The 17587-nt window shown below is 35.1% G+C and overlaps 1 protein-coding gene across 9 annotated transcripts in view; it reads left to right on the forward strand.

The window, feature by feature from the left end:
* Nucleotides 1-17587, forward strand: part of mybpc2b (myosin binding protein Cb) — a 218292-nt gene that overhangs the window by 183228 nt on the left and 17477 nt on the right. For all 9 annotated transcript variants that reach the window (XM_073940355.1, NM_001013511.2, XM_073940354.1 and 6 more), the window contains 11 exon segments: nucleotides 282-448; nucleotides 3760-3892; nucleotides 4314-4438; nucleotides 4771-4876; nucleotides 5299-5468; nucleotides 7215-7380; nucleotides 7647-7753; nucleotides 7836-7865; nucleotides 9581-9723; nucleotides 9920-10079; nucleotides 12040-12144. In XM_073940355.1, the coding sequence (XP_073796456.1) occupies nucleotides 282-448; nucleotides 3760-3892; nucleotides 4314-4438; nucleotides 4771-4876; nucleotides 5299-5468; nucleotides 7215-7380; nucleotides 7647-7753; nucleotides 7836-7865; nucleotides 9581-9723; nucleotides 9920-10079; nucleotides 12040-12144 (1412 nt within the window).

The raw sequence follows: 17587 nt of genomic DNA on the forward strand, positions 1-17587 counted from the left end.
CACCCCATACTTTAGTCTTCTGGCCAATCAAATGCTCTCTAGTGTCTGACATGCCCCGCCTCTTTTTTTATTGGCTCTTCATTTGATGTGCTTAATCTCAACCTCTCTCATTGGCAGAGCTGTGATAGAAACCAAATTCCATTGGCTGTATTTTTAAAGGGGAGGAGCTACTCTATGTTCCGCCCTCTTTCGTGTTTTAGTTGAGATTATGTCAAACATCAAATATAAAAATGCGTATTACAAAAGCACGTCATGGGAGCTCTTATTTCCACTCAAAACAGGAAGAAGAAACCAGAGCCTGAGCAGGAGGTGGACGTTTGGGAGCTCCTGAAAAGCGCTCATCCCAGTGAATACGAGAAGATCGCCTTCAAGTATGGCATCACTGACCTGCGCGGCATGTTGAAGCGACTCAAGAAGATGAAAGTTGTGGAGCCCAAGTTCAGCGAGGGTAAAAAAGAGAGATAATTACAGCCGAAACTATAAGCCCTCTTGTGAAATAATTAGTCTTTTTCAGATATTTTCCCAAGCGAGATATATATATTATGTATATTAGTAGTTTTCCAACATTACTAGCCATTCGCTATTTTCACTAGCCACAATTTTATTGTTGGGAAAATATTTTTTTTCATGTAAAAACATGCTAAATATAGCTGAATACTATACTTTTTATTTAACAAAACATATCCACAGTCATATGTTCTGGCTAAAGGTTCCAGATCACCAGTTAACTACGTGTAAATGGGGAGTTATTCTCCCATTAAAGCAATGATATTGTAAAAAAAATTATAATTAAACCATATTAATGCAAAAGAAAGCAGGTAAAAAACATACTGTGTGATAATGAAAGGATGATCACACACGCATGGATAATGATAGACCCATAAATTATCTTTTCAAAGAATGGTTAAACCGAAAGCAACTGGTGCTGCTTACAATAAGTCAACTCTGGAACTCTAGAAAGCAAGACTGTAGGTGCAGGTTCCTCCCTTTTTGTTCAGTCTATTTGAAAGAGAATGATCGCATCAGTTGTGTTTCTAGACACAGTTGCTTCACAAAAGGAAATGGGAGCGCGCACGCGTTATAAACCTCAGCTGTTAGCGCGAGTGATTATCCTCTCATTCGGTATTCACCTGCTTTGCTCGTGCGAAGTTGCGAACGCAATTATTTTTGTCAGTCGTGTTGCTTCTCGATTGCCTGTGCATGCATATTGGACCATACTTATTGTCGAACCCTGCTTTTAAGAATTATTATCTGGGAAAATTATTTTCAACCAGCCAAAGTGGCTAGTGGGAGTGTCTGTCTTACCCGCCACCGCCGAAATCTACCCGCAATTGGTGGGTTGGCGGGTGTTAATGGAAAGCCCTAAATATATAAATATATATATATATATATATATATATATATATATATATATATATATATATATATATATATATATATATATATATATATATATATAGTTGAAATCAGAATTATTAAACCAGCTTTGAATTTTTGTTTCTTTTTTAAATATATAATGATATTTACCAGAGCAAAAATATTTTTTCATAGCCTACAGAACAAACCATCGGTATACAACCACTTGCCTAATTACCCTAACCTGCCTAGTTAATCTAATTAACCTAGTTAAGCCTTTAAATGTCACTTTAAGCTGTATAGAAGTGTCTTGAAAAATATTCAGTAAAATATTATTTACTGTCATCATGACAAAGATAAAATAAAGCAGTTATTAGAAATGAATTATTAAAACTGTTATGTTTAAAAATGTGTTGAAATCACAATCTTCTCTCCGTTAAACAGACATTGGGCAAAAAAATAACCAAACTCTCTGTGGTCATTAAAAATCCCATGACACTTCCTTGTAAAGAGAAGGGGTGTAACCCTGGTGTCCTGGCCAAATACTCTCCATTGGCCCTTACCCACCATGGCCTCCCAATCATCCCCATCCACTGTCTCTCTACTCTACCAATAGCTGGTGTGTGGTAAGCCCACTGGTGCCGTTGTCCTGTGGCTGCCGTCACATCATCCAAGTGGATGCTACACACTGGTGGTGGTGTGGAGAGACCTCCTGCATCATTGTACAGCACTTTGGGTGTATGGCCATACACAATAAATGCACTATATAAATACGCATTACATTACATTACAATTATCTCCTGGATTGCAAAATGAACCCCTCTCCAAAATAGTTAAATGTGAACACAAGACCAATTTACATTAAAAAAAGTGCCCTTACCAGTGGATGCACTTTTGCACTTAAAACAGATATCGTAACAGGCTGGAAACATTTTATGCAGACGAAACGGTGTAAAATAAATTTTGTGGAAAAATGTAAAACTTTGGCGAGGCAGTGGCGCAGTAGGTAGTGCTGTCGCCTCACAGCAAGAAGGTCGCTGGGTCGCTGGTTTGAACCTTGGCTCAGTTGGCATTTCTGTGTGGAGTTTGCATGTTCTCCCTGCCTTCACGTGGGTTTCCTCCAGGTGCTCCGGTTTCCCCCACAGTCCAAAGACATGCGGTACAGGTGAATTGGGTAGGCTAAATTGTCCGTAGTGTATGAGTGTGTGTGTGAATGTGTGTGTGGATGTGTCCCAGAGATGGGTTGTGGCTGCAAGGGCGTACGCTGCGTAATACAAAACTCCATTGTGTTCCACTGTGGCAACCCCGGATTAATAAAGGGACTAAGCCAACAAGGAAATGAATGAATGAATGTAAAACTTTGTTCATTTATTGGAAATTGAGGTATATTTTGGAAAAATACCATTACCGATTTTGGACCAATCTTCAGAATTAAACAGAACCCCTAGGTCCCGTTACCATATTGGTTTCAAAGAATCATAAACTGAGGAATCAAGGTTAGCTAATAAGGTATAGCATTTTGAAATAAGCCTCCCAAGTGATATGTAATGGAGCAAGGAATTTTTCATATTATTTTCAAGAATATTTTGTTCTTCTGGAGAAAGTCTTATTAGGTTTATTTTAGCTAGAATAAATGCAGTTTACATTTTTGGTCCCAATTTATATTAAGTGGCCTTAACTAATATGTACTTACACAGGAATTAATAGTTAGTTACAATGTACTTTTTGTGTAAATACATGTGTTTACTGTGTACTTATGCTTGATTAATACATGCATGTAATTACATCTGTATTTAACTTTTGTAATTACATTTTTAAATACACTGTTGACCTTAACCCACCCCTAAACCTACCCATGCCACCAAACCTGTGCATAACCCAACCTCTATCCCAACTCAAAAGCACCACCAGAGTTCTCAAATACATTATAAACACAGTAAGTACATTGTATTTATTTTTTGATGTAAGTACATAGTAGTTAAGGACACTTAATATAAAGTGGGACCAAATTTTTTTAAACCATTTCAAGGTCAATATTATTAGCCCCCTTAAGCAATATTTGTTTTTCGATTGCTTTAGAACAAACCAATGTTATACAATGACTTGGCTAATTACTTTTAACTTGCCCAATTAACCTAATTAAGCCTTTAAATGTCACTTTAAGCTGATTACTAGTATCCTGAAAAATATCTAGTCGAATATTATTAACTGTCATCATGGCAAAGATAAAATAAATCAGTTATTAGAGATGAGCTATTAAAACTATTATGTTTAGAAAATCATTTTTGCGTTAAACAGAAATTGGGGAAGAATATACAGGAAGGCAAATAATTCTGACTTCAAATGTAAGCACGCAAGTCTTCTGTTTGTGATCGTGTGTGTAAATGTGGGATGTTTCTGCAGCTTTCCTGAGGCGTTTGGAGTCAGCGTACTCTGTTAATAAGGGAAAGAAGATCGTCATGTCTGTGGAGGTGGCAGATCCTAATGCCGAGGTCAAATGGCTGAGGAACGGACAAGAGATCAAACCCTCTGCCAAGTAATAATGCAAATAATGTGTTCAAATGAATTCAGCTTTAGTGTGAAATGGATGAGAAATGCTCATTTGGGGAAAATCTTTTTTAAAGTTTGCATGAACCTGAATCTGGAACTGCTTTTTTTTTCGTATGGTATGTATTAAACAGTGAGCTAACTGTATTGTTGCATCCCTATTAATTAAATAAACAGTGGGCGTGGCTTGTTTTTTTTCTGCTAGCTGATTGGGTATTGTAAAGTAGGCGTTTCATTCAAACTAACAGACTCCTCCTGCTCACCATTTCTGTTTGCTGTCAAAACTGACAGCTGTAGGGGGTTTGGTTAAGTGTGTTAGCCACGTGGTTCATGTGACTTTAATATTGTAAGAAGGCATCCATCAGATATTTCTATGATTTACTCTGTCGTCTCTGTGTAATATATGACAGGTACATCATGGAGGCCGATGGAAACATTCGAACCCTGACAATAAACAAATGCAGTCTGGCAGATGATGCTGCGTATGAATGCGTGGTCGGGACTGATAAATGCTTCACTGAGGTTTTTGTTAAAGGTGTGTGCAAATTAATTAACATTTATTTCCTTTTAAACTGACTTTTTTTTTCATCAAAACTCAGCTTATCTGTAGAGGTGCCTCCTAACTCCACCACTTAAACCATTCACTAACTATTTACAACCTAAAACAAACCCAAATCATTCAAAGCAAAAGATTGATCATGTCTTTTTTAATTGAATTAGTATTAAATTCTTTCTAAAGCTTTATAGTTTCTCACAATAAACCTAAAGCTAACTGTAAAACTCATCTGATCGTTCTGACATTATTGTTTTGTTATTATGTTGTTTAATATATTGTTCAATTGACCATATTTAATTTGTGCATTGCAGAACCACCAATCACCATCACTAAACTTCTGGATGATTATCATGTCGTGGTTGGAGAACGAGTGGAGTTTGAGATTGAAGTGTCTGAGGAGGGAGCTCACGTCATTTGGTAAACAATTTACAAACATAACATTTTATTTATTACCATTTTATAAATGCATATGTATAACCATTTTAAGGTCAATATTTTAAGCCCCTTTAAGCAATATTTGTTTTAATTAACCTAGCTAAGCCCTTAAATGTCACTTTAAGCTGTATTGAAGTCTATTGAAGAATATTTAGTCAAATAATATTTACTGTCATCATGACAAAGATAAAATAAATCAGTTATTAGAAATTAGTTATTAAAACTATTATGATTAGGGATATGTTGAGAAAATCTTCTTTAGATTGAAGAGAAAGTGGGGAAAATATACAGGGGAGTAATAATTCAGGAGGGCCAATTATTCTGACTTAAACTGTATTGTCAAGTCTATAAGGTAAGAATATTTTCAATTAAGTATATTGTCAAGATTGTATGTGTGTTTTTAGGCTGTTTGAGGATCAGCAGCTGTCTCGAGAAGACAAAGATTCAAAGTATCGTTTTAAAAAGGATGGAAAGCGCCACTGTCTCATTATTCAAGAAGCGACTTTGGAAGACAACGGCATGTTCTACGTGTACACCAACGGAGGCCAATCGAAAGGAGAGCTGATTGTTGAAGGTAACATCTGATCCTCTAGAAGATTTTATGGAATAGTTCACGCAGAAATTAAAATTTTGTCATCATTTACTCACTCTTCACTTTTATGAATTTCTTTCTACTGTTAAACACAAAAGAAGATAGTTTGAAGAATGTTGTTTATTAACTTTCCATAATATTAGTTTTTGCTACAGTGAAAATCAATGGCTACAGGTTTTCAGTTTTCTTCAAAACATCATCTTTCATACTTGTACAAATATGCAATTTGTATTTCGAAATATTGTGCATTTTATTTTGTATTTCTCTCTGTTAAACATATTTTATTGGATTGTCCAATTTTTTTATGTTTGTAGAAGGCTTTTTAATTGATTAGTCAAATCTAGACAAAAAAAGAAAAAAATATTAATGTAAAAAAGTGTGATGTATTATAACTTTTGTTGCATATCTGTCTGTTTGAATAGTTTTATTGTATTTATTATATTTGTATTTTTCTAAATAGTTTTTGTCATGACGATAACTAATGAAGCTAACATAACAATAAATAAAAGATACGAAAACAAAACAAAATACAATATGATACAGTATACAATATGAAACGAAACAATGCGATATGATATGAAGCGAAACAAAAATATACAACATGATACGACACGATATATGACTTGAAACTAAACAATACGATACTATATGAAATGAAACAAAACAAAATGATATGGTATGATACAATATGGTGCGATATATAATATGAGATAAAATAAAGTTACATGATATAAAATGAAACAAAACAATACGATACGATATGAAATTGACCGAAACAAAATGATATGGTACAATACGATATGGTACCATACATAATATTATATAAAACTCAATTATATGATATGAAATGAAACTAAACAATACGATACGATATGAAGTTGAATGAAAAAAAATGATATGTTACGATACGATATGGTACAATATATAGTATAATATAAAACGAAACGATATGATATGAAATGAAACTAAACAATACGATACAATATGATATGAAATTAAACTAAACAAAATTATATGGCTCAATTTGATATGATATGATATATAATATGAAATGAAACGATATGATATGACATGAAACGAAACAAAACGACACAATATGATATGACATATAATATATGAAAAGAAACAATATGATATGAAGCAAAACGATACCGTACGATACGATATATAATATGATATGTTGTCATATTTGATATGAAAACGATGCAATATGATATGAAACAAAACGATACAGTGTGATGCGATATGATATTTGATATATGATATGATGTGATATACGATATGAAACAAAACAATACAATATGATATGATAACAAAACTAAACGATATGACATATAATATGATATATAATATGATATGAAACAAAACGATATGATAAGATACGAAATGAAACGAAACTAAATGATATGGTACAATATTATATGATACGATATGGCATATGATATGATATAAAACAAAACGAAATGACTCGATACAATGGAACGAAACAGTACAGTATGATACGCTACATAGTAAATACTATGTATGATATGGTGTGTTGTGATATATGATGTGAAATGAAACGATATGAAATGAAACAATACGATATGAAAAAAATGATACGATAGGATAGGAAATGAAACGATTCTTAACATCTGATCTCTCTATTCGACCATTGTTTATTTATGTAACCACAGAGTTTGCAGCCTGAAATTGAAAACTTTTCTTTGTTGTCCAATTTGTTTTTAGAGAAGGAACTGGAAGTGTTGCAAAGTATCGCCGATCTTACGGTCAAATCGGCAGAGCAAGCTATGTTCAAGTGTGAAGTGTCTGATGAGAAAGTGACAGGCAAATGGTTTAAGGATGGAGTGGAAGTTCTTCCTAGTGATCGCATCAAGATTTCTCACATCGGCAGGTCAGCATTGCTCCTAGATTAGCTTCACTTGAAAACAAATCTAAACTTGTCTAAACTTTAATGTACGTTTAATGATTGCACAGAAAGTTAGAGCTCTTTTTAATAACCCTTGTTTGCAACTTTTGTCAGTATACTGATAAAACCCATATGGCATGATTAAAGCTTAGCAATTACTTCAACAAGAAAATCTAATACCTAAAAGCCTACTTCACCACCTGTGTGTTTATACGCTAATATCTTTGTTTGAAATGCGTGTTTCCTTTCAGAATTCATCGTTTAACCATTGACGACGTGAAGCCGGGGGATGCTGGAGATTACACATTTGTGCCGGATGGTTATGCGCTCTCAATCTCTGCTAAACTCAACTTCCTGGGTAAGACTCTGTAGTAAGCAAAACTACCTCAGATTTGGTGATGTTCAATGTCTAAATAACCAGATCTTCATTCTTATTCCAGAAATCAAGATTGACTACGTTCCCAGACAAGGTAGGACATTTACACATACATTTTCTTGCTGTAGATTTTATTTATTTTTTGATTAATTAATTCCGTAGTTTTCTTTTTCACCTGTGTATAGTTTTTTATTGTTTCCATATAGTTGTTTTGTCTTGATTGTTTTCCTAGTGTTTTTTATTTATTTAGTGTTTATTTTATTGCTTCTCTATAGTTGTTTATCACTTCCATCTATATTATTTTATTTGCTTCCGTATACATTTTTTTCGATGGCATCCATCTAGGTTTTTTTATTGCTTTCGTAGTGTTTTTATATTATTGATTCTGCTCACATTCTTGGATGGTTTTCTTATAGTTTTTTTATTTCGTCATAGAAGTATTTTCTTTGTTTTTTATGGCTTCTGTATAGTTTTTAAATAGTTGTGTTTACTGATTGCGTTTATAGTGTTTCTTTATGGCTGTAATATTCTGTAGAGGTTTTTTATATCTTCTGTTGACATTTATTGTTGCTTTGCTAAAGTTTTTTTTTATTATTTGCTTTATATAGGTTGATTTGCTTCTTATGTAGTTTTTTATGGCTTCTGTATAGTTTTTTTTTTTTTACAAATTCCACTTTTTATTTTTTATTTATTGCTTCATTTTACATTTTTTAAAGCTTTTCTTATAGGGTTTTCTAATCGCTTCATTTAGTTTTTTCTTAAATGCTTTTATAGTGTTTTATGGCTTCTGTATAGTTTTTTTTTTTACAAATTTCGTATAGTTTTTTTTTAATATTGCTTTCATTTACATTTTTGATGCTTTTCTTATAGGGCTTTTTAATTGCTTCATATAGTTTTTCTTAAATTCTTTCATAGTGTTTTTCATGGTTTTTGTATAATTTTTTATTACTTACGTTTAGTTTTTATTTTTTTTGTTTATTGTATCATCTGTTTCATATTTCTGAGGGTTTCCTTGTAGTTTTTTTTATTGCTTCATCTATTTTGTTTTCTTTTTTTTCTTGAGTGTTTTCATAGTTTTTTTATTTGTTGTCGATTTTTGTAAACTTTAGTATTATTTGCGTATAGTTTTTTATTGCTTCCACATGGTTGTTTTTTGCTATAAGTGTTTGTTTATTTGTTTGTTGTTTTTTGCTTCCATATAGTTGTTGTTTTTATTGCTATCAAAGTGTTTTTTGTTTGTTTGTTTTTGTTGGCTTCTGAATAGTTTTTATTGCTTCGGTATAGTTTTGTTAAGCTGCTTTTGTAGTGATATTTTTGTTTCATGGCTTCAGTTTGTTTGATTGTTTGTTTGTTTGTTTGTTTAATGGCTTCCGTATACTTTTTACTGCTTTTGAATAGTTTTTTTCATTACGTTTACATTTTTTATGCTTTCCATGTAATTTTTTTTTGCTTCAAATTGTTTCTTTTTTATTGTTTCCATTAAAATTTTTCTGATGTTTTTTATGCTTTCTTACAGTTTTTTTATTGCTTTCATAGAGGTCTTTTTTCATGATTGCTTTTGTGGTGTTTTTATTGCTTCTTATAGTTTTTTCATTGCTTCCATAAAAGTTATTTTGTTGTTGACCATTTTTGCAGTTAAATGTTCTTGATAAGTTCCTAATGCAGCACTCAGGTAATTGTAAGCAGAGATGTGTTATTGTTAACAATTAGTCTCATTTCAATATTTTAGAACATCTTTGTATAAAAAAAATAAATAAAATGATAATTCAATACATTCTCATTTTGGTGTCTTGAAATTGTCTTTTTAAGATCCTCCCAAAATCCATTTGGATGTTTCTGGTAACATGGTTTCCCAAAACACCATCATTGTTGTTGCTGGAAACAAGCTGCGTCTGGATGTGGAGATCACTGGAGAACCTGCTCCCACCGTCTGCTGGATGAGGGATGATAAGGTACAGACATTCAACAATAAGGAAAGACAGCTATACATGTCATTATCTAGCCAAGGTATTTATCTCAGATTTGGCTTTGTGGGTAATGTAGAATCTGCAAGAACAAAAATACCTACTGTGAAATATTGCTGTTAAAGTTTATTCTGAAAGCCCATACTAGTGAATGGCGCTCAATGCAAGCGATGTGCCTTTGCAGCCGGTGACAGACTCAGAGGGCCGAGTGCGTGTGGAAAACAAGAAAGACCTGAGCTGCTTCATCATTGAAGGAGCAGAGCGAGAAGATGAAGGCAACTACACCATTACCGTCACCAACCCGGCGGGAGAAGACAAAGCCAACCTGTTCATCAAAATCGTAGGTGTGTATCCAGCAGCAGATCAGATAAATCAATCACATCTGCTATGACTTAAAGGTCCCATGAAATTAAAATAAAGTTTTTTTTTAGATATTAGTATTGTTGGTTTTTAGGATATCTATGAGCTAGTGCACACCAACATTTGTGTTTAGAAGATATCAATTTGATATAAACATGTAAGGCTTCTAGTTTGTCACTTCTGCCCAAATGGATTAACGGTTTTATGCACATCACCTCATACTTCAGTTTCTCAGCAAAACTTCTGACCAATCAAATGCTCTCTAGTGTCTGGCATGCCCCGCCCCTTTTCATTTGATGCGCTTGAGCTCAATCTCTCTCACTGGCTGATAAACCAAAATGCTAATGGCTGTTTTAAAAAAAGGGAAGAAGCTACTATGTCCTGCCTCCTCCATGTTTTAGTAACGTCAAACATCGAATCAAAATGCACATTACAAAACAATTCACGGGACCTTTAATCATTCTGTGACATAAAACCGAAGTCAAAGGCAGAAAGCAGTTTTATCAAATACTCCCTACTTATTATGTTATGAGGTGAATTCAGATGGAAGATTAGTTGACGATAAATTAAGTAGTATTTGCTGTTATGTTTTTCTTCTGGAAAGTTTTATTTCTTTTAGTTTGCCCAGATGATAAAATATATATATATATATATATATATATATATATATATATATATATATATATATATATATATATATATATATATATATATATATATATAAAATAAGCAAATCAAACACGTGTATATAATAAGAAAATCAAACACGGAGAGTCTAAAACTCCTTTTTATTAGGAACTACTTTCTTCATTCATTCACATCTGCAGACATAGAAACAGCAGAAGCCGTTACTAATTCACCAACGTCACTTTAGAGCCAGTGTTTGAATGATTCTCTAGCGTAATGTCTAAAGTGATGACAAAACAGGGGATTTTGCTCACACTTTACGATTATAAGCCTGAACGTGACATGAAATGCTTTCCATCTACAGAGATATCTTTTTACAGTGTTACAGTCTACAGTATATCTCTATTGCAATTGGGATATCACAATTATTAACCCCTAAAAAGCAACCCAATCACTACGAGACTGCTGTTGTGTTTGTGTTAAGAAAAAGCACTAAACACATGCGGACTTCGCTTATTTCAATCTGCTAACAAAACATACATTCCTGATATGCGAACTAATCTGTAAAAATACAGCACTACAACATACAAAAGTGAGAGATCATCTAAAGCCTGGTTTATACTTCTGCGTCAAGTGACCGGTGTAACCCATGGCGCATGCAACGCGCGTGGCTGTGCATTTATACTTCTGCGCGCTGTCTCTGTCGGTCTGCATTAACACTTCCGAAACGCTAGTTGGCAGTGAGGTGTAAATGTTCCTCTGTGTCGAGTTTCTTCGTTGGTTTTTTGCTTTTCCTGAACACTTCCGGGATGTACAAGTGGCTCAAACTCGCTCATTTTGAGGCAGGAACCGGCGGACGTGCAGCAACTTAAACTATGAGGTAAACACAAAACAAAACTTTCCATCCGGAGCTCCTTCACGGGACTCAGCACTTGTAAACAATCGCTACATTGGGTTCGCGCCATTCGCGCGGCTCTCGGTCCCGCCCTGACTCGTCAGCGCTACCAAGCCGACTAATCACAGAGCTTGCACTATGCGTTGTTGCGACGTGTAGTTACAATTTTTGAGAGGTGCACGTCAGTGACGGCGATGGCCACGGCGAAGGGCTATGTGTCAGCGCCGTAGCATACGCCGGTGTTTGACGCAGAAGTATAAATCAGCCTTAACCTGCCAACATGTCTCTGAAAATCAGAGTTCGGGGGTGAAAAACACTGTTGTGAACCGGGATATGGTGCAACAGGTTTTGGGCGGCCGCTGCGATTGGCTACTCAAACCCATGCTGCTGCAGATATTTTTAAACTCTTTGTTCATTTGCAGATGTTCCTGATCCTCCTGAAAACGTGAAGTGCACTGGAGTTGGAGAAGACACTGCTAATATCGTCTGGGATCCTCCAAAGTTTGATGGAGGAGCACCTTTAAAGGGTAAACAGGACTTCAAATGTACTGTGTTTTAAATGATTTAGTTTTAAAATGATGTCAAGCTAGTTTAATTTCACTGCAAGTACGCACACACTTAACTCAGGTCATAAAATACAGCCAGTGCATGCATGAGAATTATTTCTAAATTAATTCAATCACCAAAACTGCAAATTCTGTCATTCTTTACAGAAGATATTTTGAAGAATCCTGCAAACCTGTAACCATTGACTTCCGTAGTATTTGTTTTTCCTACTATGCAAGTCAATGGTTACCGATTTTCATCATTCTTCAAAATATCTTCTTGTGAGTTCAGCTGGAAAAAGAAAGTTTAGAACCACTTGAGGGTGAGTAAATAGTGCGTAAATGTTCATTTTTGGGTGAACTATCACTTTAAATAATTAACACAGTTAAAGTTATTTATCTGAGACGTGGAAGGTTTTAAGTTTAACTCTTTTTATTGACAATTCTCAATCAGAGAGGTTTTACAAGTGAGGGAAAGAAACACCATAATACATTATTTTCACAATGTTGAGGAAAGAAATACTGAGTGGTAATTAAACACGTTCCTTACTCTCTTAACCATATTGAGATGAAAATTAAGTAAGTAAACAACAACAACAACAAAGAAACAAGCAAGCCAAACAATTAAAAAAAACATACATACACATATAATAATAATAATAATAATAATAATAATAATAATAATAATAATAATAATAATAATAAATTAACAAATGACATCTAAGTAGGTCATTACCGTTAAATGTAAACTATCACGCAATTTCTTTTCCTAATACTCTCTTAGATAAGTTTGTATCATTCAAAAGCAAGAGAGAAAAAGGAGAAGGAAAAAGACAGCAACAGACAGGGTTAAATATGCAAGACGGGATATATAGAGAGCTAGCGGGCAGCCCACTTAAGCTAAGCAGGGCTGTGCTCGGTCAGTACCTGGATGGGAGACCACATGGGAAAGCTAGGTTGCTGCCGGAGGTGGTCTTAGCAAAGGCCAGCAGGGGGCGCTCAACCTGCAGTCTGTGTGGGTCCTAATGCCCCAGTATAGTTATGGGGAAGCTAAACTGCTCAGTGAGCGCCGTCTTCAGGATGAGACGTTAAACCGAGGTCCTGACTCTCTGTGGTCATTACAAATCCCAGGATGTCATTTGAAAAGTGGTAGGGGTTTAACCCCGGCAATAGAAAATCTGCCCACTGGCCTCTGTCCACCATGGCCCCCTAACCCTCCCCATATCATAACTGTCTCCTCTCCACCAATCAGCTGGTGTGTGGTGTGCGGTCTGGTGCAAAATGGCTGCCGTTGTGTCATCCAGGTGGATGCTGCACACTGGTGGTGGATGAGGAGACCCCCCCCCCCCCCACATTGTGTAAATCGCTTTGAGTGCCCAGATAAGCGCTATATAAATGTAAGGAATTATTATTATTGTTGTTATTATTATTATTATTATTATTATATATATATATATATATATATATATATATATATATAAAGCATTTTTTTAAAAATACAACAGAAAAGGTTGCCAAGCTGTATAGAAATCCTCTGTTTTGCCATTAATTGTACATCTAATTTTCTGTTTTTGAATGAACAAATTCATCCAATGGAAGTAATTTGGCCGAGAAGGTTTTTTCCAGTTCAATAGGATAATTCTTTTAGCAATTATTAAGCAAAACCCAATACAGTTGACTGCAGAGATGACAGCGATACATTTGTAGGATTGAGTCCAAACAGTACCTGTTACGTTGTTAATATTAAACTAGGAGTAGATGACATAACATACAATAGTTTAGTGTGTGTGACAAGCGGATGGAGAAAGAAATAAACTGAAAACCAAATATCACAGCGATTATTTATTGCCCATACATCCAATGAAACCAGTGAAAATATATTATACAGTGAAAGAACAATATTTACAATAATTAAATGATGAATTACCTGGGGGGAGAGGAAGTAGTTGAATGTGCTTAAATCAAAGAAATATAACAAAACTCAGTAACTGTTTTCACCAAACTAAACTAAATATGAAAAGAAAAGCATGAAAAGAAACATCTTCAACAAACCAAACGTCTTAATTAAACTGCTCTAACTAAAAACAAAACATACAGAAAACAGCACATTCTCCTGAACCTAATGAACTGATACAAAATATGCATCTGAGTGTTGTATATGTATATCGCGCGACTTACTCACTCCTACACCTTTCCGAGGCATCACTCAAACATGTCAGTTAACTGGACAAGTTCACAAGCAAATACATTGCATTATTAAATCGCAAACTTTAGACAAGAGCATTAAACAAGCAAAACACATTCTCTCAGACTAGCCCTCGCAAGAGAGACTGTCCTCATAGAGACCCACAGAAAGAATAAGAGCGAGAAGTGGCGAGAAAGAAAGAGACAGAGAGAGAAAGATCGCCATTGCAGTTTGGGCTAGGGATGGCTGACGTGAAACTGACGTTTCGACACAGTGTCGAGATCCCGAAGCGCAAGTGTTTCGAAACACTGTACCGAAGCATGATCCGAAACACCCAGGTCACGTGACTAAAGTGTTTCGAAACACTTGGTCACGTGACAAAAGCGATTCAATGCATCGATCATTTCAGAGGCGTTTCAAGACCCGGAGAATCTGCATTTCACTGGCATGATCTTTATTAACTCTTCGACTTGTATGGCCTAGTAGACCGTGAGTGTGCACTATGGAACTGTATTTCAAATTTATTTTGGGTTCGAATCTCGACTATTACAAATACTCCAAAGTCATGATTTTATGTATTTTAATCATGTTACTGTTTTATGGTGTAGCCTAGATAGGATACAGCTGCGGATACACCATCAATTTAGCATCATTTTTGTAACACTGTAAAACAATAATTCATATTTTTACAGTACTGTGATGGGTTTAGGTTTTGGATAGACGTTAATAAAATACAATGGGAAATTTAATTAATAATATAAATAATTATTGTTAACTTCTGGCCACAACTGTATCTGATCAAGTAACAACCCTGTTATATGAACAAAATACAAATTTATTTACAAATGTTTATTCGTATGTCAGAGCAATGTTGAAACAAAACGATACAATAACAAAGCATTACCAACTGGTATTAAAGCACTTCAACACACTTGTGACAGTCTGGATTCAAACCCATTTTTCCCGCATGGTAGTCACGTACTCAAACCGCTCGACTAAACCATCTGATGATTCAAGGCTACAAAGTGGGGTTTGATACATCAATTTGCTCAACTGTTCTTTGCTGAAGCTGTTTCAGTGAAATACAGATAAAATGACCACTAGGTGTCACCATAGAGTGGTGTTTCAAAACGTTTCGAAGCTTCGACACATTTGCTTCGATAGTTTCAGTGTTTCACGAAGCCTCGCTTTGCCCACCACTAGTTTGGGCTCGGCTTTTAAACGCTACGCCAACCAGTGATTGGCGGCGCAAACCCAGTGTCAGCGGCCAACGTCATCAGCACGAAATGCGGATCCTCCAATGCCGTTCGTACCTGTAACACATGCATGAAACGACACACCCACATACAACAATCGCACACACTTATGAAAAATACGTTCTGCAAGTGAACGTTACAGTACCACTCAAGGACACGGTTCAACTTTCAGAAGAAAAATATCAGAGATTGATTTAAAGATTTCTGTCTAAAAAGAGATCAACTCTGGACAAAGCCAGTAGAGGGCAGCTGGAGCTTGTCGGCATCTATTACAAACAGGATCAAATTCTGGGTTTATTGTAGTTTAACTTTTGTCCAATAAATTCTGTGTAATAGTTTAAACTGTATCAGTAAATGGCCAGCACAGATAGTAGTAGTATGTACACGATGAATAACTTTTGGCCATTCATCATCTGAAAAAACATGGTTGACATCTGATCACCAGTCTAATTTTATTTTGGACAAAGATGAAGAGTCTGACATTATATTGAATGAGAAAATTGTTTTATATATGTTGGAGATAGAACCCTTGGAGATTTTTATTTCCAAGATCTGATCAATCTCTTGTTTAAGAGGTGTATGGGGGAAGTGAGGAAATGTATTTCTTATGAATTCACCAGTCGGCAAATACCTAGGGCTCTATTTTGACGGTCCATGCGCAGAGCGCAAAACGCAGGGCGCAAATGCTTTCAGGGCGTGTCAGGACGCGTTTTTGCTAATTTAAGGACGGGAAATCTGCCTTGCGCCGCGGCGCATGGTCTAAAAGGCTTGAGTTTATTTTCTTAATGAGTTATAGGTGTGTTTTGAGAATAAACCAATCAGAGTCTCATCTCCCATTCCCTTTAAGAGTCAGCTGCGTCGCACCAAGAGCGCATTCGCTATTTACAGGACGCAAAGTAAGTCTAAGTGGAAAAAATGAGCATTTCACAAGCAAACAGTTAACAGTTTTTTTACAGAAAACTGTTAAACAGAGCATCTACTGCGTGAGAATGAGAGATAATGGACCACTTTCACTTTCGCTCTTGGATAGGGAAACCTTTACGCACAGACATCAATTAGTCTATAAATAATTACTTTTGTTTGTTAAGCGCAAATATTCGTTTCAAAACTATTTCTAAATTCAGTTTTAATTTCCAGCAAACGAATAAATGAATAATAATAACAAAATGTGCTCAAAAACCTGAGTTATATCCTAAAACACATGCTGTGCCCCATATGGTCTAAAACCTGACAGGTGGGCAAATCTAAGCTTGTTTTTAATAAAACAAATATAAATATGGATATATTAAATAATACTGCTAATAATAATAACATTATACAAAAGCAAATTGTTATGAATGAAACTAAAAAAGCCTCCCGAGATGAAGAAGACATAAAAGCAGTGGTTTTTCATATTTATGTAGGCTAGAAAATAATATGTTTTGTAATATTTTAATCCTTTATATTTATATTCTATATATATTCTTATTATATCCTATATATATCCTTAATATTTAAATTTTTTCATATGTAAAGATATTTGCCTATTGCTCTCTTGTGCATATTAAGCAGTGCGTAAGCTAGGCACTACGCTGGAGTTTAGACCGGGTTAGTTTTGGTCTAATGAAAAATCTATTATAGTTTCTCAAAATAGCAACGTGCCAGCGGTCCGCCTCAGAACGCCTTCCTTTTTAGACCAGAACACCTATGGGCGCACAAATGAGCGCTAATGCATTTGCTATTTAAACAGCGCAGCACAACGCCTCAAAACGACTCTTGCGCCAAGCTGAAACTACCAAAAGACTACTGCGCTGCGCCTTGCGCCACACTGCGCCGGGTGTATGATAGGGCATCTAAAGAAGTGAGTTTTTGGGAGCCTGAATTTTTCTAAGAGATATGAAAAGGTTACACAAGTGTTCTCATAAAAAAAAAAAAAAGATCATTATTATTTAAAATTCGTCCTCTAAAACATAATACAAATGCTCCATGAATGTTTTTTTTTAAT

This window comes from Danio rerio, chromosome 24 (assembly GCF_049306965.1).
Source record: "Danio rerio strain Tuebingen ecotype United States chromosome 24, GRCz12tu, whole genome shotgun sequence".
NCBI classification, from domain to species: Eukaryota; Metazoa; Chordata; class Actinopteri; order Cypriniformes; family Danionidae; genus Danio; species Danio rerio.